Source organism: Sceloporus occidentalis, unplaced genomic scaffold (assembly GCF_023333645.1).
Source record: "Sceloporus occidentalis isolate IW3139 unplaced genomic scaffold, rSceOcc1.0.p SCAF_3, whole genome shotgun sequence".
NCBI lineage: Eukaryota > Metazoa > Chordata > Lepidosauria > Squamata > Phrynosomatidae > Sceloporus > Sceloporus occidentalis.
In genome coordinates this window covers 127,136,970-127,163,708 of record NW_028316983.1, presented here as the reverse complement: position 1 = coordinate 127,163,708, position 26,739 = coordinate 127,136,970, and the positions used below count along the sequence as shown (strand labels likewise).

General features: G+C 40.5%; 2 protein-coding genes across 4 annotated transcripts in view; one reads left to right on the top strand and one right to left on the bottom strand.

The window, feature by feature from the left end:
- The window catches only part of LOC149316749 (DAP3-binding cell death enhancer 1-like), a 35,779-nt gene extending 19,380 nt beyond the window's left edge, over positions 1 to 16,399 (top strand). The window contains exons 7-11 of one of the 2 annotated variants that reach the window (XM_089516159.1): positions 8,407 to 8,500; positions 10,589 to 10,731; positions 11,744 to 11,905; positions 15,492 to 15,633; positions 15,858 to 16,399. In XM_089516159.1, the coding sequence (XP_089372285.1) occupies positions 8,407 to 8,500; positions 10,589 to 10,731; positions 11,744 to 11,905; positions 15,492 to 15,633; positions 15,858 to 16,087 (771 nt within the window). In that variant the 3' untranslated portion in view covers positions 16,088 to 16,399. Of the gene's footprint in view, positions 1 to 8,406; positions 8,501 to 10,588; positions 10,732 to 11,743; positions 11,906 to 15,491; positions 15,679 to 15,857 lie in introns of both variants that reach the window. The other variant, XM_089516158.1, reaches the window with a different exon arrangement.
- Positions 16,400 to 17,117: 718 nt separating this feature from the next.
- On the bottom strand, positions 17,118 to 26,249 carry LOC149316748 (protocadherin-12-like). Of its 2 annotated transcripts, XM_089516160.1 has the most exons (6): positions 26,200 to 26,249; positions 24,614 to 25,507; positions 22,225 to 22,322; positions 19,961 to 20,073; positions 19,826 to 19,867; positions 17,118 to 17,936 (listed from the first exon to the last, which is right to left on the bottom strand). In XM_089516160.1, exons 2-6 carry the CDS (start codon positions 25,214 to 25,216, stop codon positions 17,539 to 17,541), a joined length of 1,254 nt encoding a protein of 417 aa, XP_089372286.1. In that variant the 5' UTR covers positions 25,217 to 25,507; positions 26,200 to 26,249; the 3' UTR covers positions 17,118 to 17,538. The 2 variants fall into 2 exon arrangements, with proteins under 2 accessions (XP_089372286.1, XP_089372287.1); XM_089516161.1 differs by lacking the exon at positions 19,826 to 19,867.
- Between the last annotated feature and the right edge of the window lie 490 nt (positions 26,250 to 26,739).

The following is a 26,739-nucleotide window of genomic DNA, read 5'->3' as shown; positions in this document are numbered from 1 at the left end:
CAAAGCATTCCAGTTTTGAAATTACATACTTCAGACATACTAAAATTTAACTGAGAAATAAAATATTTTTAATTGTCAGGCTTCAGCATGTGGCTAATTCTTAAAACCTTTCTGAAGTATTATTTAAAAGTATTGACATCAGTGTTAAGTAATAAGAATACGATAGGCTCTTTTGACATATTTTGCTACCTACAAAATAAATGGCTGAACAGCTAATAGGAATTAGACTTAGCTGAAAATGTGTATTATTACACAGTCTGGTAAAATAAATCAAGTTATAGATTACTGCTGAAATGCATAGACATGCCCCCATGCCCTGGTTATATTATCTGTGATTCCCATTACTCCATCATGTTATAGAGCTGGAAAAATTGCATATAAGGCAATCAAAATAATAATTTTCCAGGTGTGGAAAATGTCCGATGCTTTTTCACATAGAAAAAGGGTAGACTGTAATCTTATACTTGGGAATAAACTATATTAAACACATCTGACACTTGCATGTAAATAATTTGCATATCTACTCCAGAATAAGAGGAGCTATGATACATGTTTAAAGCATCATGTATTGGGTGGAGAAAGTTAATAGAATATTTTATTCATTCCCTTATAAAACTGTAAAGCAGGGTAATGATATCGGTCTCTGGTAGCAGACATGAAAATCCTTCTTGACACAATACAAAAATAATTTTAAGGAATTCACTGCTACAAGATACTTAGCTTTTTAAAGGGGTTAGAAAAAGTTGTGCCTATTAGTTGCCATGGCTAAGTGGAACTGTGATAAAGCAATATATCTCTGAACAGCAACTGCTTCAGGATGAGAAAATGGGAGCTGCCTCTTGCTTTCCTGCTATGTTTATGGGCTTCACTTTAATATCTGACTAACACTGTAAGGAACAGGATGTTAGACTAGATTATTCCTTTGTCTTATGCAACAGAACTGCGCTTAGGTCCTTGTGTCATTTTGCAGTAATTATGACTGCTACTGTTATGAGATAAAAGAGTAAGGAAGTGTGGTCAAAAGGAGACCTCACCTATTATGATCCTTGAAGAGTAGAGAAAAACCTTCCCTATTCACATATCTCAGTTTTACATGTGTAATGTATTTATTAAGAATACAACTTGCTTATTAAGCAAGCAAAATGAATAGAAAGATAAAAGCGCTGAACACAAAAGAAAAGATAACCAGAACCAACAAAAGCACAGGAGCAAGAAGATAAAAATACAGGTCAAAATATGCCCAGTCAGCAAGATCTTTATAGAAATGACAATTAGTGAACCAGGAAAATAACCATCAAAACAAAGGATGGCATATGGGTTAACAAAAGGCCAACTAAATTAGCTAACCACACATAAGGTTGGGGGTTTAGGGGAGAGCTGCTTTGTTTTGTTTTTGACATCTGAGTTCATTGTATTGGGACCAGGCCAGAAAAGTGTCCAAAACTTTGCTCAGTAGATCACAAGGCCTTAGATGTTGAATTTGAGCACACAGGCCAGGCATGCAGAGGAAGGCAAACGTTTGAGTACCTTGATTAGAAGTAATTTAGTTAGTCAAAGTAAGAGCCAGCATTTTGAACTGGCTGTGGAGACAAATTAGCACTGTATGCAGATATAACAATAGTGAGTAGTATGTTCCTAGCTGTACGCATGGTGTATTTATAAAAGTAAGCAATTAAGCATGATGTATTTCCCCACTTAAAATTACATAGGTTCATGAACTAGAATCATTCTGTACAATCAATTCTGAATAATCAGTTGTCCCATTTCTTCCCACTATAGTTTGGCTTTAAAGTGGTTGTACCTCCAACTGTGCACAACTCACAGTTTGCCAGAAGCATATCTGTAAGAAAGTAAGTTAAGAGGGCCAATCACTTTACCTCCTTTTCCTCCTGTTGTTCAAACTAAAACAGCAAGGACTTCAGTCTATCCCAAGTCTTAGGAGAAATGCTTCAGGGAGATAGATTTGGGGCCCAAGAGCCTCATTCCCACGGAAGGCTTTGATTTAATAAATAGTGACTATTGGGAAGAAGAAGAGGGGAAATGACTTCCCATTGAGTCCTGCAGCAAGGTTTGTCAAACTTCCCCATATTGGAAGATATGTGTGTGTTATGGTTGAGTGGGAGAGTGACCTGTTGATATGTGATGTTAACAAAGACTTTAAAGTAATGTTTAACTATTTTCCCACTCCAACCACTCATTTAAAAATAAAGGAAAGAGGTTTCAGTGTGCTGAACCCAGAGGTACAAAAATTAGTAGAAAAGACGTAATACATTTAATCATTAATAGGCCAAAAAAAGTCTGATGCAATTGTATTTACATCAGAAAAAAGTAAAAACATGATATAACTATTTAGTTTATGTTAAATTACCATTAAAATTAAGGTTAAATGCCTTCATTAAAAGCCTTATCAGAGAGAAACAGAAAAGTGCTAGCCATTATTTTACACATACATATACTTGTTTGTCCCTATTTGAGCCTGTGAGAAAAACACATGCTGCACGGATTTCGGATAATCCCATTTCTCATCTGCTACACCCTACTTTTTCTTTTCACTTCTCCCTTCCATGTGATCTAACCTACTTATGTCTGCCCTTCCTTTAGTTAGTAAAATGATTTCTTGCTTTTTGTTGAGTCCATAGTTAAGGATCACTTTAGTTAAGTCCAAGGTTAAAAGAATTGTAAGGGTTGCTTGGAAAGAGCTTGTCTTCTTTGCAACCAGTACATAGGAATTTAAGGCCCCATTCATGCTACGAAAGTAACCCAGTGTGAAACCAGGTTATTTTCATGGTATTCACAGTTGCCCTGACTGCAATCAGTGCAGTTTGCAGGGAACGCTACAAAAAACCCACTTAACCAGGTGTATTCAACATCAGATCATTAAGTGTGACTTTTTAAAAGAGAAACAGTGACCTGCATGTTTGGTAGTATGAGTAAGCTATCAAATCAATTCAGATTGCACTGCATCATTCCTGGAAATGGAGACACCTCCATTTTAAATCTAAATGGTGTCAGGTGTGAATGGCAACAGGGTTAAAATGCCATGGAGAGATTTGGAAATGGAAAATGTGGTGGGAACACCAATCCGGTATTGATCCACATCTCCTTGAGACAAAAAAAAAATAAGTGTGAATGCCCCCCTAACCTTCCTTTAGTTACTAAACTAAAAGAAGGACATAGATAAGTAGGATAGATCCCTATGTGGATCCCAGCAGAAATCTCAGGATTAAGAAATTCAAAATTCAGTACCAAGGAAAGATAAGGAGCTTTATTTGGTGTCAGGAGGACTGTCTGGATGCAAAGAAGACAACCTCTTTCCAAGCATCCCTTAAAATTCTTTTAACCTTGGAATTAACTAATGTGATACTTAATTGAGAGCTCAATGAAAAGTAAAAAGTCATTATGCAAAAATCAGCAAAAATTAGGTAAATTGTGGTAAAAGGAAATGGAAAAAAGTTTGCCTTCTCATTTATTTAATTAATAACTTAATTCTGCAGTTTAGTTAATGCTAGGATGCTAACATAAGTTAATCTACATAAAAGAGAAAACTTAATTAAATTTATTAACATTTAGGAAATTAAGGAGCCTCTGGCCGTTCCAGCTGTGATCAGCCCACAATTGGCCCAGGACAAGGCAGACCACCTCCGGCTGCCACCAGCGGCTCCAGGCCATCTTTAGCAGCCTTGGAATGGCTTCTAGCTGCTTTGAGGGTGTGCATCATCTGAACATCATGCCCCCAAAGTGGCCAGAAACCATTTCTTTTGGCCTGTCTGTTTTGGGCTTATGTCAACCAGTTGTTTAAAAAAGGAAATAGAATTGTCTTGCTCTTTATAGTTGGAAAATATCTAACTTAACTGATATGTTAAGTGGTTTTAACTAATTAGATCCTAACTCTGGCTCTACCCATGGAATAAAAGGGCCATGCAACACCTTCTTTTATTCTTTTTTCACCTGTATCTCTCCAGCTTTTCTTGTCTCTAAGCAGTCATCTTTTCTTTTATTCTTTTCTTTTCTCTGGCGGGATACAGACCGCCGCTTTGCGGCGGTCTCCCGCCGGCGCCATTTGCTCCGCGAGGGAGCCGCAGCAGCCAAACCGCGCGGCTCCCGCGCGGAGCAAAAAACAGCTCCATTTCGGAGCTTCTTTTTGCGGCGCCTTTATGATGTCGCGAGGCGCCTGGCGCGGACTCGCGACGTCATAGGCGCCGCGACACGTACGGACGCTCAGCGTCCGATACGTAAACATGGCGGCCCCCATGTGGAAGGGGCGCCGCCATGTTGTACGTATTCTATACGTACTAGGGTTAGGGGGATGCGGAAGCACCGCCCCTTCCTAACCCTAGTACGTATAGAAGACGTACTATATGGCAGTCTGTATCCCGCCTCTGTTTCTGTCCTTTTTCTCATGATTTCTAGTCCTTGCTGACTAATACCAACAGCATGTTTTACTGTCTCATGGATTCACAGAAAAAAAGAGTCTGGAATATAAACAGACTGTGTGACATAGCTTGCTGACTGCAATACAACATACCAGGCCAAATGCAGCCTCTGTGAAATGTTATTTTGTCAAGGGCTATTGAACTCAATAGCACTTGGGAAAATTACATTTCCACTGGACTACTTATGGATTATTATGCCAGTGAAGATCTAGAGAGAAAGGAGGCCTCCATTCCCCTTTTTTCCTCCTTGGCCAACAGAATTTTATCTTGAAAAATGGTGTAGGAGAGGAGAGGAGATGGGCTTTGAGTAATCAATGTTCTAATGGCAGGGAGAATTCTGGAAACTCAATGGGTGGAAGTGGACTGGTAGGGAAGTTTGTAGCTCTCATTAAAATCTGAGATGGAAAAGAGTGCCTTACAAATGCATTCAAATTGAGCCTAGCAATTATGAGCCCTCAAGATCTGGAGCATAGTTTAGCAACTGGGGATAGCAGCAAGAAGTACAAATAGGCCCTCTAAGCTAGTAAAAGGCAGAGGTAGAGCTAGAAGGCAAGATTAGGGAGAGCCACAAGACTATATAATGGCAGATTACCGGGAGCATGGGGAACCTGTGTTTGGGCTGTAGTTTATTCCAACTTGCAGGTGGAACCTCATTTGATTCATTACTCCTCCATACAAAAATCAATAAGCAGTTACACCGAGATTATAGCCTAGCCTTCAACCCACAGTGCTTCTACAACGCAAATCCTTATGGGCAACACTGAAGTGACAGAAATGAGTCATTTTTTCCCTGTTTCACCTGCACCTGGGATCAAGCAGCCCCTAGTTAAAATCCCACCAGTGTCCTACCTCACTAAGCAGCCTAAAGTTTAGAAAAACATCGTACATCACTCTCTTCTTATACCCCCTCCCCCCAAATTATCATGCAGTACTTTAGCAAGTCTGTCACAAATGTAGAGGTGCCATAAATGGTCAGGGAGGAGATTGTCCCTTTATGTACAGTCCTGTCTTTAATTTACCGGCAAACTTGGGCAGGGGTGGAACTTGTATTCATCTCTCTTACTATGGATATTTTTTGGTATTATCTAGGTGTCAGCTAATTTTCAAGAAAGAATATGTATTTCTATAACTTATTTGTGTTACAAATAAAAGAGAATATAAGTCTTTTTTAGATTTTCCCCTCACTAGGTAAAGGAAAAGAAAGTATCATGCATTCTGCACCACACAAACAAGTGTCACAGCCACTTGTCCCCCTGCTTCTACATATTATGCAGTGGGAATATCTGAAGTGAGGAGCCATGTGTAGACATGTAGGTGTCCCATAAAAGACAGAGCCCTATTTATGCATGCTTCAGGTGGAAAACCTACATGTTAGAGCAGGTTCCCCCCTTCAGACCTTTCCCATCCAGTGCATGTAAAGCAGCAGGTACGAACAGCCAAAATACAAGACAGTGGGCATGGCCACTGAGCACAGTTGCAATTGAGAACTTCCTGAATGCATTAAACAAATGGGTCGAATAAATTGTTGGGTTTTAAACTGCATATCCACTTAAAAGCTGAAGGCTTGGCTCAGAAAAGCTCATGAGGAGAACTGTCTCATACCCATTTTTGCTAGGATTGCTGGGAACTGGAAATGTTGATTGGGCCACTCAAAATTCCAAATGATTATATCTTACATTGCAATCCTGTATAAATTTATTCAAAGCCAAACTGCATAAAGGCAAGTAAGTAAGAATAGAACTGTAAACCTAGTTACAAAGCAAAACCTATTGAAATATAGGACAGTAACACACACTTAAAAATTGAAAAGTGAGCATGTGTGCTAAAAAGAATATGGTTCTGTGACACAAAGATAGGTTGTAGCCATGGATATGACAGTAAAGATGAGATATGTATCATAATATTCCAGAATCTCAGTACAGTTTGAAGTTTATATTTCTGGGCTTTTCCAGGTAGCCCTCAACACTGCAGTTAAAATGTTAAGATCTAGACTTCAGAGAAGGGCGGATTTGTTTGTAATGGTATTAGATGTATCTAAATTTTCCATTAAAAAAGAACACTGGCTGTTTTGGATATTTTTAGGTGGAGAGTCTGCATTATTCTAGCTTTATAATACCTTTTCTAAGTTTTCCCTTTACAATTGGGCTACCCATCTACAAGGAACTGACATACCAGATGATTTGGAAATGATGCAAAGGCAGACAGTATTATTGTTGACTCAAATGTTTGAACAGCAGGGTGACTGCTATGGCAACATATCTAACAGGCAATGTTCCAAACCTCAGTAGCAGGGCTGCATTTCACAGAACAAGCCATCTGTCTAGGCCCTTACTGGGAAACGCAGTCTTTATGGCTGTACAGGTTTATAACATTCCTTAAGAATTTCCTTAAGAACATTTTCAGCAACTTTAGAAAGTTGTAACACAAACAGTGTCAAAGACAAAGTTGAGTTAGCAACACTGCTTACCACAGATTGTCACAGGGGATTTAAGAAAGCATTTCCTTCAGTCCCCTCTTCTTCTGTTGATCCTTAGGTTATAATTGTCAATAACAGACTTCCTTTTAATTTATCTGGAACTTTCAAATGAATGTTTCAAAAATAATGTGATGCAGAGGAGTCAAGGAACACAGTTCCCACCAGAGTCAAATGTGGATTTCTCCTAGATTTCTCTAGGATCATCATGCTGTGAACAAGCATCAGAAATTTACCTTACTGAAAGCACAGTAATGTATTTATTCCCATGGACAACATAGTTTTTGTATAATGATCTCTGTGATATAATGATTCTCTATGAAAATAAGCAAGCACATTTCAGGGAATTTTCAACTATTGGTAATCTAAGGATCAACAAAAGAAAAGAGAAGAGTAGAGATGGAGAAACGGGAACAGAGATAAAAAATATGCAATGTTATTATGTTCAGTTCTGTAACTTCCCTCATGGGAGTTTATCATATGGGAGGGAAGTGCCCAAATCCCGTGGATAAACAGGAATTAAATCCGGGAATATCCCACAAAGTGGGATTGTTTTCAGACAACGTCCTACAATATTGCCATTATCCCACATTTAACCCATTACATAAAGTGCAGGGTTCAGCTGCTTTTGGCTGCTTTTGGACACTTTTTATTTTCGGGAAAATCCCAAAATTAAAAAACAGCATGTTTTGCCCACTTTATTCACTAGTTAAATGCAGGATAATGGTGATCTTGGGGGACGTCATCTGAAAACAATTGCGCTTTTGCAGGATATTCCTGGATTTAATTCCTGTTTATCCACGGGATTTGGGTGCTTTGCCTCCCATGTAATAAACTCCATGTTGACATTTCAATTAGCCTTAAATAATAATTAAAAACATGTGGGGGGGGGGGGAGAGAAGTCACTGCATTGTGCTGCAGAATATATGTTGTTTAACTGCCTGATGTTTTCTTATTGATTTGTACGTTATGATACTATAGGCTGCAAGTCAGGTTTGCATCGTGCACATACACAAGTGTGTGTTTAAATTCTGAACTATTTCTTCTCAGTGACTATCTAGCTGTGAGAAACTGTACAGCACCACATATGTTTACAAAATGGCACAGAGTGTCAGTATGAACATCACCATTTCCTACTATTTGAAAAAGAAGGATAGAGAAATGTCATGATCATATTGACATTGTTTATCCTCAAGAAATGGCTAGACTCTTTGGAGCTAAGATGTATTCCACATCCCTTCTCAGGGAAGTATAGCTGAACTGCCTTCCTTCCAGGACAGACTGTCTTGGTGGATACCTTTGAAAGTAACTGCTACTGAGCAGCATTTCCTGGGGGGGGGGGGGGGGGGGGGGAAGGGAGATCAAAATATGTGTTGGGAAAAGAGGTTGAAATTTCCTAAACTACTTGCACTATACTGTGACAACTATGGGGATGTTTGGCCACAGATGTATGGAGTTACAATCTATACACAGTGTTGATTGTTTGCCTCTTCTGTACAGGGCAATGTGGCAGAGGAGGCGCCTGTAAATGAAGCTGCTTCTCAAATGGAACAGGTGATTCAGACCAGCATTTCCGTGGCATTCAACATTCTCGGTAACATCTCATCAGGCATATGTGCCTTAACTTTCATTAAACAGAGGCTTGAATGTGTTTAGAATATCATAGTGCCTGGGAAAGAGACTAAAAGGTTGGAGAAACTTGACAAATCAACAGGCATCTCATACCTAATCAGACCTATGTTCTCCAGTTGTCCTTTCCTCATTCTGATTTTAACCATATTGCCCTCAAAGCTTTTATTCCTCTGTAAATTGCCACCATATATCCCATAGCTTTCAGTGGGAGTGTAGGCCTGTCTGTTCTTCAGCAGCAGTGTTCAGGAGCTCCTCGCCCCTCTTTTCTTCTTCAGCTCTCAGTCAAGTACTGTGATGTTGGTTTATCCCCAGTCTCTTGGATGGCCATTCCTTTGTATAAAGCATGTGGCTCCCCATTATGTGGTTCATGAACCACTGATGTTGCAAGTAGTTTATGAAGGACTATACTGATTGATCAGTGAGCCACTGATCTGCACAGAGAATGAAATAGGGGGGAGGAAACAGCAGGGGGAAAGTCATAACAGTGGAGCCCTCCACTTTGCTTCCTTGAAATTCTGTTGTTACTGTGTATCCTAAAATCATTTTTTACTTATGGCAACCCTAAGGTGAACGTTGTTCAGAGGAGTTTGCCGTTGCAGGGATGAGAGAAGTATGGTCAATAAGCCATTTGCTTACTGGTTTCCCCATGTCCTCACATCATCCTGTCCAGATGGGACAGGGCCAAAGGCTTGATTCAACTGTAGACTGTCTTCATGTTGGAAGGACAGTTCCACATTGAATGCAGGCCATTTGCCATTTCACAAAAAATCCAGAGCACAAGTTGCTGCTCTGAAGTCACAACACGGTGCTGAGCTATGTAGTTGACTCTGTGCACAACATTTTCAACCTCAGAGGGTGTGACTCTGAGGGCTGTTCAGAGGGCTGCAGCAGGAGGCAGAGCATAGCAGGAGGAAGCCATATTTATGATGGCTTATAAGTTCCAGTTTAACTTCCAGTATTAGAGACAATATTTGTTCCCCTTTTCTAGAATTTGGCTTCCGTATAAACCTTTTAATTGTTTAAATCATGAAGATACTCAATTTAATTCTTATTCACAGTCTAAATTGCCACTTAATTTTGGCTGGATCTGCAGCAATAATCTGGTTTGAACAGAGCCCTCTGGGGCCACAACAAACTACAATTCCCAGAATGCCATAGCTGTGAGCCAGGGCGGTTAAAGCGGTGTCAGACTGGATTATTACTGCAATGCAGATCCCTTAGTGTTATTATTTATGTTGTCCATCTTGTTACTTTTGATTTTTAAATATTTTTAGAATGTTCACTGGATTTCATATATATGCAATACAAACTGCTTGTACTTACGCAAGCATAATAAATCACCAACTAAACAGAGGGTTTCTTCTACCTTGTTCAGCTAGGGTCATCCAAGCTCCTTCAATGATACTGTAATTCTGTGCTTGGAGAAGCTTCTGTCCAGTTGACATTAGTGAATCTTACAATTCTTCAACTTTGCAGTGGGCACACTGTAATTTCCAGGGCTCATGTCTTGACCACACATGGTCCCTCTCTCCCATATTGCTCTTTTCCAAGGTCTTGTGCCAACCATTTTGCCCTGAAGTGTCTGCCTGATTTTTTTTTTTTTGGGGGGGGGGGCAGGTCTGATACAGAGAAGAAATGGGAGGTGAGGATTATCAGTTTCCTGATCAAATGAAACCAGTATCAAATATATTTAAAGGTGTTCACATTTTGAATTGAATTTAAAATTTAAATTTAATATTTTGGGGTTTATTTGTTTATTTGCTTTTTGTTTGTTTTGCTTTATTTTTTGGTCTTCTCATAGGTTATAGAGAAATCTGCATGAAAACAAATGGGAAGGTACATCATAGGAACTGGGATTGACACATTTTATATTTAACGGCTACCCTCTCTCCTTCTTTACCAATGAAATAACCTCATGTTTAGGGCTTTGGAGTTAGATGTTCTCCTGCAGGTATTTTTTCCTGTGCTAGCTGGAGTTGTTGCTTGCCCCTTTATTTAGATAATTACTTTATGCCAGTGTTGCCTGGATCTGTTGTTGCTATTTTCCCAGGGCTTCAGTACATGCAAGATGGACAGCACAAAATGGCCTTTTCATATTTCAAGCTGGCAGCAGACCAGAACTACAGTAAAGCCCAGTTCAACGTGGCAATCTGCTATGAACATGGAAGAGGCACCAAGAAGGACATTGCCAAGGTCCTCCAGCCCCAACTGTATTAACTGGCCTGTGTCTTGCTTATGTTTTCAGAATACTGATGAAAGAGTGTCTTAGTCACTTAGAGAGTGTTAGTATTAACTGGAAGAAATAGGGATATTGAAGTGTAAGGAGGATATTGAAGTGTAAGGAGAGGAAGGGAAAAGGTGAAGTCTTGTGGGACTTTCCTATTGGGACATCTAATTGATAATTAACAGAGACAGTGCTAGATTTGATAGGCCTTTGTCTGGTCCAGCACAATCCTTCATAGTAGCACTGTATTCTGCTTTGGTCAGACCTCACCTGGAATACTGTGTCCAGTTCTGGACACCACAATTCAAGAAAGATATTGACAAGCTGGAGTGTGTCCAAAGGAGGGCAACTAAAATGGTGAAGAGTCTGGAAACCAAGCCCAATGAGGAATGACTTAGGGAGCTGGGAATGTTTAGCTTGGAGAAGAGAAGGTTAAGAGGTGATATGATAGCCCTGTTTAAACATTTGAAAGGGTATGATATTGAAAAAGGAACAAGCTTGTTTTCTGCTGCTCCAAAGACTAGGAGACTGAGCAGTGGATTCAAGAATACATTGCCTCAGAGTGTGGTAGAGTCTCCTGGATGGCCATCTGTCTGGAGTGTCTTGATTGTATGTTCCTGCATGGCAGGGGGTTGGACTGGATGGCCCTTGTGTACTCTCCCAGCTCTATGATTCTGTGATTTTTATATTCTTAAACAATTTAATTAACAGAGTTGTGATGAAAGAAAGAAAGCTGTAGGCATCCAGAAATAAAATAGAATTTAGAGTTTCCTGAGAGACTCTCTTTTTCCTACCCCCCGCCCCCTGCATGGTTATTTCTCACTAATGAGTACTGGGGCTAACGTACCTGGCTGATTTCTTCTGTGATGAATGGCACTGAACCAGGAAAGGAGAGGCTTCTCAGAGGAACATATTCACTTTCTGGCAGGGGTGTGGAATTATATAATACAGCATATATTTTCTGGTGTTATTTGTCTTTAGGCAATTCTCTACTACAAGCGAGCCGCTCATCAAGGGCATACCATGGCCCAGTATCACTATGCCAAGTGGCTTCTCCGGTGCTGGCCCCAGCGACACAGCAATGAAAATGTAAAAGAACCAGCTAGTTTACTGGACAAGACAGCCAAACCAGGGCTCACCCAGGTGATTATAAATTAGTAGTGTGCTGATGTAGTATTCAGAAGAAAGGTAGGTCTCCCAAAAGAGTTAGAAGTGACAAGAATCCTTTGCTTTGGCCCAGGAGTTTAGCTTTGTGTATATACCATGATTGTATGTTGAGCTGCCAGCCAGGTTTCTTTTGGTCAATGCATTATAGTGCAGACTGTGCAACTCTTTACTGAGTTTCTTACATTTAATTATTTTTAGTGAGCACTACATGCCTAGAATATACACCCCAAAACAGAATTGAGGAAGAAAGAAATCAGCATTTACAGCTTAAGATGGATGAGATGGGCCTAATCAGTTCAGGCAGCATACATATGTCTCTGAAATCTAATCTCTGAAAACTAGAAGGGGCATTTCTAGGCAGAACTGTGAACTCAAACAATCTTTTTGTTGTTGTTAACTGCCCTCAAGTTGATCCTGACTCATGGCAACCCCGTGGATGAGACATCTCCAAGACTCCCTGTCTTCAGCTGCTCTGCTTAGGTCCTGTAAATTCATGTCTTTGAGCTCCTTAATAGAATCCATCCATCCATCCAGCATGTGAACTTCCTCTCTTTCTACATCCCTCCACCTATGCTAGAATTGTTGTCTTTTCCATTGAGTCATTCCTTCTCATGTTGTGGGAGGATAAATGGATACATGAATGATAAATGCCATCTTGGCTTGTTCCTCTGGGTTTAATGAGACCTACTAGTATCCCTTTGTTAGATCCATGTTGAAGATGTACTTAGCCCTCCTCATTCTCTCTATCAGGTCTTTAAGCAGAGGTGCTTTGATTGTGAATTCCTGCATGACAGGGGGTTGGACTGGATGGCCCTTATGGGCTCTTCTAACGCTATGATTCTATTATTCTAGGTCATCTAATCAAGGCACAGGGCAGAATCTGCTTGGGTCACCAGGTTGAGCTTTCTGTAATCCACCCAAAACCTAATAGCGTAGTCTGATTTCTCAGCCATGATTACACATGATGTCCAAGGGCTCTCTGAGGATATAATTGCTCCTATCTTCAACATTTCTTCTATTTCCTTAGCCACATCATCTGCATACCTTCCTGTGACTCTATATGGGGAAGTAGCTATAGGTGCTGTATCTCTGTGCATATGGAATGCTGAACACCTTGTATCCTTCCTAGAAGTTGGGAAAAAGTGTGCTTGTGCAATACCAAATCTACCACCTTTGAAATGCTTTGGAAATTGTTTACATTAAGTGGAGTGGAATCATTAGTGCTACTGTTAAACCATTAGTAGCTCTAGAAGTTAAAATGGCTGTTAATTCCAGTTCCTTCAGTTTCATGTTATACATCTCTACCTCATGAACTCTTTTTCTCCCTCACCTCTCTCTCCTTTTCCAATTTTTCCCCTGTCTCCATTTCCAAAATTTCTAATTTTTCATCACACTGAGGTTCCTTTTTTCTTAAGGCTAGTTTAGACAAGTCAATTCTTCCTTTTGTTTTCTGTATTTCCCCACTATAGTTTCAGAAACGGTGGTTTCTGTTGTTCACTTGTTCTTCCCCTTAACTTCAGCTGTGCAATGTGGCCTTAACTTTCTTGGGAGGTGTAGTCAGTATTTCCTTACGCTTACCCAAAACTTTAACCTCAGGAAACCCTGTAATAAGAACTAAAGCACTTTCCTTTATGCCTGCTTCTTATTTACAACTATACCACAAGCATTTACCTCAGAAATCACTTTATCCTTTTGATGTTAGATCTGACAATTTCTTTGGTTTTACTGGGTTCCTTCTTGTAATCCCTCTACTATACTACAGTGTTTACTTCAGGGGTTATACTGTATTAATTTTAAACTTTGTAGCACCTCTTTCTAATGTACTTAAAACGAGTATTTTCACAGCTTCATGGTATGTTACCACAATTTTTAAACTTGGTATTACTCTTTTGTTTTTAAACTGTACTCTCAGATATTCTAACTGGGTCTTTTCACCACTTCTGGCACAATTCTGCCAACTGTCTACACACAAGGTTTCTTTTTGGCTTTACCTGAACCAAATAAGTCTCCTTACTGGATCACTCAATTGTATCACTGAATCAATCCTCCCACTGCTCTGGAACATTCAATCTTTCTGCTTGACACACACATAAAAATTGTACTTTTTTGTAGTGTAATCCTTCCCAAGGCTGGTCCCACAGTTCCTAGCCTTGATATCTTGACACTCTGCCCTTCAGTCCTCCTTTAAAATCCCTTTTTTGGATTTGGATCCTCGGTGTCCAGATGATCTCACTGTGGACTATGTATGTTAGTGAAGTTGAAGGCTTTCATGGCTGGCATCCATAGTTTTTTGTGGGGGTTTTGGGCTATGTGGCCATGTTCTAGAAGAGTTTATTCCTAACGTTTTGCCAGCATCTGTGGCTGGCATCTTCATAGCAATCTGTAAACCATCTAATTAAAAATAATAATAATTGTAAGCTGCTCTGAGAGCCTTTAAGGCTGAAGGGTGGAGTCTAAATACTGTAAATAAATAAATAATAAATAAATCTTCTCTGAAGACGCCAGCCACAGATGTTGGCGAAATGTCGGGAATAAACTCTTCTAGAACATGGCCACATAGCCCCAAAAAAACCACAAAAAACTATGGATAACAGCTTTCTGTTCTTCATGGTAAGTGTGACCAACCCTTGGTTCAGGGTAAATGATGCTGGTCAAAGTTCACAAAATAACAAGATTATTAATGTAGTTTATTATATCCTGTAAAACAATAAATGTTTTAACAAGTTCCAGTTCTTAATTCCAAACATATATCAATAGTCAAATGGAGTTATGCCAGACCTTTTCCTTCAGTCAGTTCAGACATCCAGTAAACATTCACTCCCAGCTGCCTCATCCATCTGTCTCTTTTGCACAATCTTCTCTCGTTCACAGATCCCCCTCCTTTCCATCACAGACCTCTCTGTACTGGGATTAGCTGCCTTCTTTGTTCCAAGCATTGTTATACACTCATTCATCCAAGGACTGCTCAGTAACCAATTAACAAGTCGTTTCCCCTTTACTTATCCTGTCAACAGTTTCACAATCATCTATGCCTAAATGCCAATTGGGGGGAGTAATGTCAAAATCTTGTGTCTGTTACCATATTTTAGAGATTCCCAGTACTTTCAAATACCCTCTGCCTTCTTAGGCAACTAAATAATTTTGTTCACTTCATTTTGACATTATCTTCACATTATCTTGGCATTACAGAAATCCCTACAGTACAGGTTTTTACCTTTACTTTACCTACAGCTCCTTTCCAAGTCAACAAGAGGCCAAATAGGAGGAGCCCATGTTCCTTCAGCTGCAAGAACTGTTTCCAGAACAATGGATTAACACTGGCCCCAAAAAGCAGCAGGCTGCTGCTACTCCTACATCATAGTAAAGCGAATCCCTTTAGTCTCCAAGACTAAAAGGTCTCCAAGAGGCCAGTTTTTGTGTATTTGCCTGTGCACTGCTAGAGAGTGTGGTTTTAGAATTTACAATAATAATTTTATTAAATATTGGAAGTATACAGTTGCTTTGAGGTTGCTGTTTTTCTCTCTGTGTGCCAAGGATCTTAAACACATGTGTTTGCATGTAGAATTCCTTGAGAAAATGTCCTTTGGGTACTTGCTATGAGAACGGCCTTCGAATCCATAGAAGACATTACCAGCAAGTAGATACTGCAAGTTACAAGACTGTACAGAAGAGAATGAAAGTAATGACAGAGGAGGAGATGGCAGGTACTGGACTGAGGGACCTGCTATTGTTGAACAAAGTCGGGGAAGGTGTGTAGAATGATAGTTACTGAAGAGTAAGTTAGGATGGGCAAGAAGAAACTTTCAGTATGGTGGGGAAATTGGGACAGAGTCAAAAAGGAACAGATACTTACAAGTGTTTTATAATCTTCGCAGTGTGTATGTTATTACAGCTGAAAAAATTGTGTTATATTCTCTTTCATTCCTAGATATGCACAGTTGGTATCTATTACCACAGGCATTGCGAACTTTTTCATCCAGTCCGTGTCTTCAGAGCTTGGATCAGCCAGTTTTTGACATGCTACGGTCCTGGAGCACAGGAAGCCTGAGTGATATAGCAAGTGGCTCTGTAAACTGTAAACATAGTCCAGTTTTCTCTGATGGCCTCACCCTCAAACTACAATCCTTAGCTTGGTCCCCTGGAACAGTAATAAGCTAACATGGCCCATGAACAAACATTCTCTTCTGATCTCTAGAAGAGGGTACCTGTACATGGCTAGCACCATCAACATTTTTAGAAACAAAACATATGGACATTTGAAACATGTGTTTTCCTTTTATGCTAAATATATACTTTGTTTCTTGATGATTCTTTTAAAAATTGTGAACAGGGAGCCGTATCAATTAATATCGCTGCCAAATAAAGAAGCTCTGGTGTTCTGTCTCATTTTATCTCACTTATTTTCCTTCTTTCACATACCATCTTCTGCCCCTAGGAAACATAACTGGTGACTTGCCGAAGGAGAGGGTTTCCCACAGATGTCAGAGTTGAACTGTACTGTTACACAAACATAAAAGCAGTACTCTGGAAATATTTCATCTAGGTAATTAACTATAAAGGTAAACAGACTACTGAGTCACTTTTCTTTTGTTACTGCACAAGGAACGCTAGTGAAAGCAAATCTGCTTCATTAACATGAAGGTCTGTGGCTTATAAAACTTAATAAACAATTTTGTCACTATTCTAAAATCACTGTCTGATACAAAGTCTGATACAATGATTCTCAAATCACAATGCTGAAGTATTGCTGAAACTTTGCAGATGTAGATTAGGACCAATGTAAAGGAGGCAACAAGTATAATAAATAGGTTTTTTTTAAAACTAACTAAGCCACTATGGACTGGTCCTGCAGTCCACAGTATATTGCAGAAACCATTTTTTATTTTTACTTTGATCAGGCTAGTTATTGAATTTTTCTTGCTGCACAAGGAACTCTATTTTTGGGAGAAAAAAATAGTTTTTGCCTATATTTCTCAAAAGAGAAAATTTAGGATGAGGGCAATAAGTCATATAAGCCCAAGGTTGATGGTAAAGTGCATAAATTTCAGACACCTCAAGTGATGCTAAATTCTCTTAATAGCAGTGATAATACATTAGAATAAAAACAGATATTGAGTTTAGGAGCAAACATTTGATTTCTGAGAGTTTATCTATTTTTAAAGAAACAAACTCAAAGCATGGCTTTTAAGTTTCATGAGACTATAAATGGAATCTTCATAGTTCGTTTGAGTCTCAACTAGAGACTAAAAGTCTGACATAAACAACAGAATCAAGCTTAGATGTTGCCATTCCATCATCTTAATCAGAAAAGGTTTGAAGAGAAAAATCACCTATGCTCCAAATTGCCTTTCAGTCTCCCATGCATATTAGCAATAGTTGAGACCTCCGACACAATTTTCATATACCATGGTTTCATGAGGAAGGATAGTTAGGATCTCTGCAGTTTTAATTCCATGTCAGAAGGTATTTGCTAAGGTTGGCAGACTGGCTGATAGTACCTGGGATGTAAAAGATTTAAAGGCAGTGTTCCCTGAGCTGAGTTTGTTCACACATCCTTGCTGTTGCAGTTAGGAGACACAGAGAGGCCTTTATATTGAAAACCCTTTTTTTCAAAATGTCCTATGGCTCAAAGCTCTGTTAGTCTTAGCTCCCAAAACATCTCCATCCAGATCTAGGGTTTGGCTACATATTGAGACTTGCGGCAAGAAGTCCAAGGATGAATCCATTTGGGGTCGGGGATTCTGAGCCAAGATCATCTCAAACAGAGTACCCATTTCAGAGAGGAAAGTGCTTGCCAGCCCGGGCTCCGCTGTGTTCACTTTGCATCCAGTTGCTTTGCCAAAGGTCTCAAAAGTTTGAGGCTCGTCTCTGTTTCTGGTTTCCTGGCTCACTGGAAACAATAATGTGCTTGGTGATACAACATTGTCCTTGTAGTCAAGTGATAGAGGAATGGACAACCTGCCCATCCATGCTGGACCTGCTTCAGTCTGCTGGTCCATGCCCGGCCCTACAAAATGGGGCAAGAACAGATTAGTTAAATTTCTATGAAGGGAAAAAAAAAAACCTCAAGGCCACATGAGCTCTGTAATCCCACTGATCATAGAATTCAACTTTCTGGTCCTCCTTTAAAATAATAGGTTTAAAAGGCAAGTCTCTACTCCAGGGATGGTCAACTGCTGGGGATTAAGGTAGCACACATTGGCCTCCCATAGACCACTGTAAGGCTGCTCTTCCCCTGTGTTCCCATTTGTTTTTGCCCTTTTAAAAAATGTGTACACTTTTTACGCTGTACTTTCCCCATTCCAATGCCTAGGAAATTCTCACATACTAGAGGTAGGTATTAGGGAACCTAATAATATTTTCTTTGATTAGGAATTATTTATTTATTCATTTATTTAGATTACTTATTCATTTCCTACTTTCCCCAGCCCTGGGACTCAAGGAGACATAAGAGATAGCTACACATAGCTTTTAAACCGTGATTACAGATGGAGAAAGCAGCTTTGGCGATATTTATTGCACACTGCTACTTCCAACATGTAGCTGCTGCATCCTCCAAGTATGGTTAAGGCAGTCATTTTTTGTATGATTTTTTTTGTGTAATTAAACAATATTAAAGTGAAAACTCATTACAGCAAGCAACATAAAAGCAAGCTACAGTATGACAGTTTCTTTGTACAATGGCCAAAACATAAATGTGAGCCTTCCTGTGTCCGTGGTACAGTCACATGGTACAGCCTCCTCCTTCCGCATACGCCTTGAATGTAACCTCAAAGTCAACAGCCACCCCCTCTCCTCTCGCTGCCCACCCACCTTACCCTTGGTGCCACAACACAGAATGCCAGTCGTCTTGAGTTTACTGTTTACTGTTTTGTGTTTTGCATTTTTGGTAGTGATCATGCAGTAGTGTTTCAGTGTTTATGCTTGATTTTGAATGTCTGATACTGTGTTGCATTCCTACGACAAGTTTTAAACTAAGTAAAAAGGAAGTTTTAGTTGTAGTACTCTATTTATTATTACGTTATCTTAGGGGATGGGGGCACACAGCCACCCTGTATCCTATGTCTTTTATCATTACGTAATCAGAAATCAGAAAAAGAATGTTGTTCTATAAAAGGCAATAAATTAGGCTACAGAGACAATACAAGCTGAAAACTAAAACTTTAACAAAAGGAAGCAAACTACTTATATTAACTAAACTTAAGTTTCATGTCATGTTTAGCTTTAACCAACGAAACAGCAGAAATCAAGGGGCGACAGGGGGTGCCAAATTATGAGGGGTGACAGGGGATGCCAAAATACTACTCACCTAGGGCGGCCAAATACCTAGAGCCGGCCCTGGTGAAGAGAAAGGCCTTCGCTCAAGATCTCAAAAACCAGGTAGGTTCATATGGAAGAATACCACAGTTCAGATGACCCAGATCTAAGCTATATGGGATTTGGGCATAACCAGCACTTTGAATTGTACCCAGAAACAGAGTGACAGCCAACTGAGCTGTTGTAACAAGGGCATGCCCTTTATAACTATAAAGGTATGCTCTTTAGAACTAGCCCTGGTCAGTAGTCTGTACAAGTGGAAGCCGGTGGGTCTATACTAACTATAGTATCTAAGTGGGTACAAGCAATTTTATCTGCAAAGTGGCAGGCAGGTTGTTCACAACAAGGATGAGGTTTCAGTGTCTGGTATAGTTCCTTGCCCTCCCATTCCTAGCAGAAGCAGAGGAAACTATTCATTCAGTATGAACTAAGGATTTTAGTGACTGCATTGGCCACTACAAAAGCATCCTAACAATGTGCTACTCTCTTTCTGTGCCTATTCATAGGTAATATAACATTATATTATCACTAAGTTTGGGTTAGAGGCTAAAATATCATGTTTTTAGTAAAGAAACGTACCTGCACGGCTGGCTGGCTGTTCTTCTTCTTTCGTCCATTCACCTTTGGAAATGTGAAAGTATCAGGACAGTCAACAGATGGCTCCTGACACTTAGCACCACTAAAGTAGAAAAATCATGAATGAGTATGTCTCACCTGATGGACAATCTAAAATGTTCCCAAGTTCTTCTCCTAGTAGCTCCAGGTCACAATGCCTATTCTCATTGTCCGCCTTAGTTATGAGATCCTCCACATTTGGGTGGGGGTTCCTGGAGAGAAAAAGAAGTTTAATACAATGGAGCTAATTTACCACCCAACAAGAGAGATGCCAGGCCAACTAGGTTATCATACTTATCATCGTCTACTACTTATATTGAGTCATCACTGTACATGGCATTTAATTGAATTCTTCCTTGTGTAGATCCATGGGTAGGAAGCTTAATAACTAGAAATGTATATACTCAATTGCAGCACTGGATAAAAATGAATAAGCATATGTGCTAATAAACACATTCCAGTTGCTTAAATTTAATCATATGGGTTTATTATTCCTAATTGAGACCAAGGTATCATATAACAACTGCACCAATAACACCATATGGTTTGGTGATTTCCTGACCTGTTTCACCTTCATCTCGTGAATTACAAATGTGAACAGAATACAGTGAAATATCATGTGTTTTGAACTACTGTAGTATCTTTGGTACCCAAAAACATGGCTGGGTACCTTCTGATGAGTTTTGACAAAAGCTTTGCTGATTGGGAGTACCTATGGGAAATACTCACCAAGTTTTGTGTACATGCCCAGAAAAAAAGCATAATACCAAAAGAGTACATAATATTAAAAGGCCAATCAAGAAATGGCATGGCAGCAGTATTTCTGAGTTCTAAGCCAGCCCAGCTCTGCAAGAGTAGGAACTGCCTACTAATTCACCCTCTCCAGCAAAGAAGGGGAAAGAACAATCATTGAGCATATACTGTACTCAACTTCAGCAAAATCAGAAGCATCTAGCACTGCTGCTGGTTCCTTAACAGAAGGCATGGCCTCCATTAGTAATTTCAGCGACTATCCCTACTACAGGAGAGGAGGCTCATGAATTGCTGTTTCAGATAGGGCACATGGGGCCACTAAATCCTAAAGGAAATTGAGGCACGGTACAAACTGCTCCAAAGGGCTGGGTCTGTGGCGCCCCTTTTATCTCCGGGCTGAGAGTAGGGCAGTCTCACCGGCAGCCCTGTGGCCCCAATCCGGAGTTTTTCTGGACTACGGAGAAGTGGCAAAATGCTGCTTCTCGGTGGTACGGAAAAGGGGTGTCCTTGGGGCTTCATGCCCCTGGTCACCCTGGGTTCCTCAGCCATGGGAGAAAGAAGCCACCTGGCCCCTTTGTCCCTGGCATCATTCCCGCAGCCGTTTGGTTGATGCAGGAACAAGGCGGCTCCCAATAGGAGCTCTGTCTCGGAACTCCTTCCCATGCCGTTGGGAAGTGCAGAGATATAATGCACGCACCACGCCGTTTGGATGCAGTGCATGTGTGATGCAATCATGGCAGCCCCCATGTAGATGGGAGGCTGCCATGATGACGCCTCTGCCACGTACTAGGGTTGCAGGGCATGCAGACACTCTATCCCCACGCAACCCTAGTATGTGGCCAGGCCAGCACAAAGCACCGGTCTGAATTGGGCCTTTCATTGTGCTTGAATTGACATTAGATAATATGAACATTCTGTGTATGGTAACTGATCTTTGAGGGTTCACTGCCAGGTGTAGATTAAGTATTTGATGCTAGAGTTTAAAAGAGATGAGCATTATAATCAGTGTCTTGTTCCTCAACAAATGTATCATGTTTACTTCATTTCTCTACGGATTGGTAATTTCCCCTTTCTTTATCAAAAGAGCACTTTTGCCTCTCAGTACCCAGCAAGCAGGGCTGAGAAGAGAGACTCAAAACTAGGGTGGAGGGGAAAGTAGAAAAAAAGTTGCCAAGAGGTGCAGGTCTCCCCACATTTGTATCACAACATGGGAAAGAAGTGGAAGGACGCTAAACTGTTTTACTAGTAAACTGCAGGTGAGACTCTTGTCTGGTTTTACCTGTAGTGGTTTCTGTGTAGTTAGTGAGAGTTCATGGCCGAAGTAAGGTTTGAACCCAGGATGTGATCACTTTCTGCTACTATACTGTACTCACTTTAGCCAAACAAATAAGGAGTACAGGAAAAATTTGCCTGTTTTAAGTTGTATATGTCAAGGGTTTTTTTTAAGGATAGGAGTTAGGCCAAAAGGGAAGGGGGGGGGACCTTATAGGCTCAGAAGACAAACCCATTTAAAACTTGGTGGTTACACTGACAGTCAGGCTTGAATAGCACAGTCATCTCTAATTATGGGATAGAATCTGTCCAGGGCACATGGCATGCATGAAACTCACCTACAACACACATGTTTAGCAGTGTATTTATTCCCTCTGTGATTGGGTTTAGGCTGCACTTGGCCCTGGTGCAGAAGAGACAGCAACTGTGAGATTTGCTGAAAGGCAGGAAAAGCAAGTTATTGCAAACACTTCCTATCAAAGCTGTTTCCTGACAGGATATCCCCACCTCAATGCATCATTCTGGATATATATATATATATATATTCCTTCCCACTTGGTTATATCCAGAGAAAGATATGTCAAGAGAAAGATAAAATTATTGGTAGAAAAAGATTCCTCTTGCTTCCCTTCACCCCAAGCCAGTTGTGTCAGTATGAATCTCATATAACCACAGCAACCACTAGCAATCATACAACTCTATGTGTGTTGCCTGTTGACTTATGGCAAGCTCTTTCATTTCACAGAGATTTCCTAGGCAAGGAATACTCACAGGTGGTTTTGGTAGTTCCTTCTTTTGAAACATAGTCTACATCATCTGGTATTCCTTGGCTGTTTCCCATCCAAGTACTAACTAGGTCTCACCCTGCCTAGCTTCCAAGATTAGACAGGTTCTGGTACATTTAGGCCCACCGTACTGACATTTAATTGGGAGAGGCAGCTTGCAGCACAAAAAAGTGCAACTGCAACTCATCAAGACATTCACCCCAATTTCCTGTGCTTTCAAAAAGGAAAAAGGGGTTTGTTTTTAATCACATTGCATATGTTAATTAGTCTGTTAGGATCCCAGTGTTAATATGGCTATTATTGCTTGCCTTTACTGTATGCATTACATTTCCTTCTGACCTTAAGATTTACAATCCATGTATTTCTCCATGTAAACAGAGTTTTTGTAACACCGGAAATACAGTGCTTCTACCTTCTGAAAAAAATGCCTTCTGAAAAAAAATTCACAAAAGTTAGAGCCATTGTGTTTCAGGTGCTGCAAGAGTTTAGAAGGTTATTTAAACGACAAATGTACTAAGTTGATATTTCCATTACTGCAGTTTCAAGTGCGCACGCTTAACTGTAGCACATGCTTACCTAGAAGCAAGCATATTGAACATAGCTTACTTCTGAGTAAACAAACATAGGATGTAAGCATAGCAACCCTGAGTAGAAGTGATGTCTTTAAGCTAAGTCTTCTTCAGCACCACTATTGGAATCTTGAAAGTATCTATACATTGTGAGGACTGGATTCACTTTCTTCCCTCCCATCTCTCACTGGTATCTTTCACTATATAAACAAAAAGGTAAAAGATAAATAAAATAGAAACTCTTTCTGTATTGAGTCCAATGAGTAGTAAGATCCAGGAAACACACATGCACTGGACATGGTAGGAATTACTTCTAATTACAGTTGGCCCTCTGTATCTGTGGATTTTGTATCCATGAATTCAAGCATCCACAATGTGAAATTGTTCAAAAAATATATAAATTCCAAAAAGCAAACCTTGATTTTGCCATTTTATATAAGGAACACCATTTTACTATACCACTGTATTTAATGGGACTTGAGCATCCACGGATTTTGGTATCAACAGGGTGTCCTGGAACCAAACCCTAGGAGATACCAAGGACCCACTGTACTTAATAGGACTGCACTGGAAGTAACCCTGGTGCAGAAAGTACAGAAATAAATACTGCTTAACTGTAATTTCTGCAGTTTGTATAATTTACTCCTGATGCTTGCTACTCTTCAATTAATTAGCATAGAAACTGGTACAAAAATATGCAAGAAAAACTGCCATCCATTTATGAGCCAGCTGTCATTGGCTTGTCAGGTCTAGGTCACATGCCTCTAAATTCTTCCCTCACCCAGTCAGCCATATTCAGTTGAAAAGTGCTACTCAAAGTGGTGTTTCATGAACTGGTGCTGCCAGTCCTTGAAGATCTTCCAAGAAAGAAAGAAACAATTCTAGCTAATGGATGCAAATATGATACCAGTTTGTGATCCACCGGAGGAAACAATGCTGGTCCCCTACATCAGAGAGCACTGCAGTAGTAGGGTTTGCTTTGTTGTTAAGCCAATATCATCACAGCACATAACCTACCACCCTCATTTAGTGTATCATTTGATTTGTCATGCACCTTAAAACGTTTGTAATTTTTGAAATGAACAACATTAAAGCATTAGATAAATGGTTCCCAAAATTTGGTCCTCCAGATGTTTTGGACTTCAGCTCCAGAATTCCTGGGTGAGGAATTTCTGAGTGAGGAAAGTATTTAGAGGCATATGACCTAGGCCAGAGAAGCCAAAACCCCTGGAAGACTAAAGTTTGGGAATCACTGTATTAGATAATATAATTATATATCAGTAAGGAAACATACTCTGTTATGTGTCTATACCCTATCGTACTTACACATTTCCCATCATCCACCCTCTCCTTTCCTCAAAGCCATCTCTTACCTGCACAGGGGCTGATTCAATGCTTAACTGTCTGCCAGAGCCTTGTTCAGCAAGAGCAGCCATGGAGAGCCTCACAAGGCTTCTTAAGATGTGCCGGTGACTGTGAGCTTCTTCTGGGCTTGCCTTAGGGACAGGCCTTTCCCGTTGTTGTGGAGCTACTTCTGACAAAGGGCCCTTGGGCCGGGAGACAGAATATGACTTTTGGCCAGTGGGCCACACATCCTGAGCACAAGGATTTCCAATCTTCAGAGCAGAGAAAGGCCTGTGTTGCACATGCATAGCTGGGAGAGCAAATCTTTCACTTTGATCAACAAAGCTGATTTGGTTTTGCTGGTTCCTAAGGGTCCTGTACAGAGTTGGAGTCATATAGCATGTCTTTCCCAAGCAATCAGTCCAAACACTTTCTGGCAAAGCCTCTACCTCAGCCTGTGGTTGTTTAGCATCTTCCTGCCGTATTACAGGCACTATACAGATGTCTGCTTTCTCAATGGGTTTGGGAGGCTTCTTCAACAGCTGTTGGCTGTAAACTTGCTCTGCTTCCCGGCAGTTGTAAGCCATAGTAGCATGCTTCTCCCTTTTACACACAGAAATGATCAACCCCATGCTGATCAGAAAATGGGAAAGCAACCACCAGAGACAGACTGGTATACAGGAAAAGGATCAAGCATGTATTCACAATGTCTACTAAATATTATCTTCACCAGGAAGCTGGTACAAAGCAGCCCCACCCGTTGGTCACTCACAGACCGTTTCAGGTCACGTTCACTACAAGGCTTCTGGCAATGCTGCCATTCAGATGAAGCTGCCAAGGCTAGGAATAAAGGGCACAGATATCAGTTTCATTGCCATTTTGGATGTTGAACAGCAATGCTCCATTGAGGCCAGAATCCACATCTGTTGCAAGTACAGTGAATAACAAAAGGAGTGTTAGCTGAGGAAGTTAGTTTAGAGCTATCTTATTCTTTGTATACTAGAACAAAACCCATGTCAGAATCCACACACAGCTCGACACTTACCCAACTACCTTCCAGCTCTGGCTTTATTACCACTGGAGGGCTGTCATTAACATGAGGCACACTGACTTTCACAGAAACATTGGATGACAGCCTATGCTATCCCATGTTGTCAGCTATTAAACTAAAGTCAAAACTGGCAAACCCCTCAGAACTGAATGCTCTATGGACCCACACTCCCCCACTGCCTGCTTCTGCATCCTGGGCCCTGAAAATTAACAAGGTTCACTGTTCCTAGCAACAGAAACATGTGTTTCAAGGCTGGAGCTGTTATCAGCATCACTGATGTGAACAGTGAAGTAAGGCAAGGGGTTCCCTAACCCAGGGCTAGCAACATCAGGCTGTGCTTCTCTCAACTTTCCTAGGAGGCTACTTTTCAACAACTTATCAAGACTGATCCTTCTCAAAGGAAAATACTCACCAGTGTAGCAATCTACCAGCCCTTAGTTGCTTGGATCAGGGTCAAATACTGTCCCCAAAACAACAAAGCTGTCCTTGCGTTAACTTTCTGGCAGTTGTCTGTCCAGCCAGGATGAATTAAATATTGGTATTATCACTGACACATCCACTTACCAAAATCTTGCAAGGTGCTGGGATGGGATTAGCACCATGGTCTCCACATCAGAAGAGTTGCACTCCCAAACAAAGTTCCATGATAACCAGCTGGTACTTCCTAGGCAAAATTCTCACCGGATGACAGGAAGTAGGAAGAGAAGACACTAGAGCCAGCATGTAGTTCCAGGGCTCAGTCTAACAATACACTTTCTGGTAACTCTAATTCCAGTACCATTTGGGGAAACTGAGGCAAACTGTCATTGGTGTCCAAGGTGTGAATTCCACACAAATCAAGGTTAAATATTTGGAAACAAAAACACTGTACAAAGTAACTCTGGTGCTTCTGTTGTGGCAGAGCTGTTCTCAGTTCAGCCACCTCCATGTACTTAACAAACCATCTTGAGAGTTCTCCCAGAGAGTAAACACCGCAGAAAAATGAAATATCCAGAAGGTTCCAATTGCCCTATGTCCAGCCAAGTTCCTCAGATAGCCTCCTCAACACAGTATCAACCTGCACTTTCTCCAGCACTTGATAATATCTGGGAAATGTAGAAAGTT

Coding starts and splice junctions, on each gene's coding strand:
- LOC149316748 (XM_089516160.1), bottom strand. CDS start 25,216: ATGGGGTTGATCATTTCTGTGTGTAAAAGGGAGAAGCATGCTACTATG. Junction 22,323..24,613: donor TTGAATCAGCCCCTGTGCAG/GTAAGAGATGGC, acceptor CCTGCCTTTCAG/CAAATCTCACAGTTGCTGTC. Junction 20,074..22,224: donor GCTAAACATGTGTGTTGTAG/GTGAGTTTCATG, acceptor TTTTCTCTCCAG/GAACCCCCACCCAAATGTGG.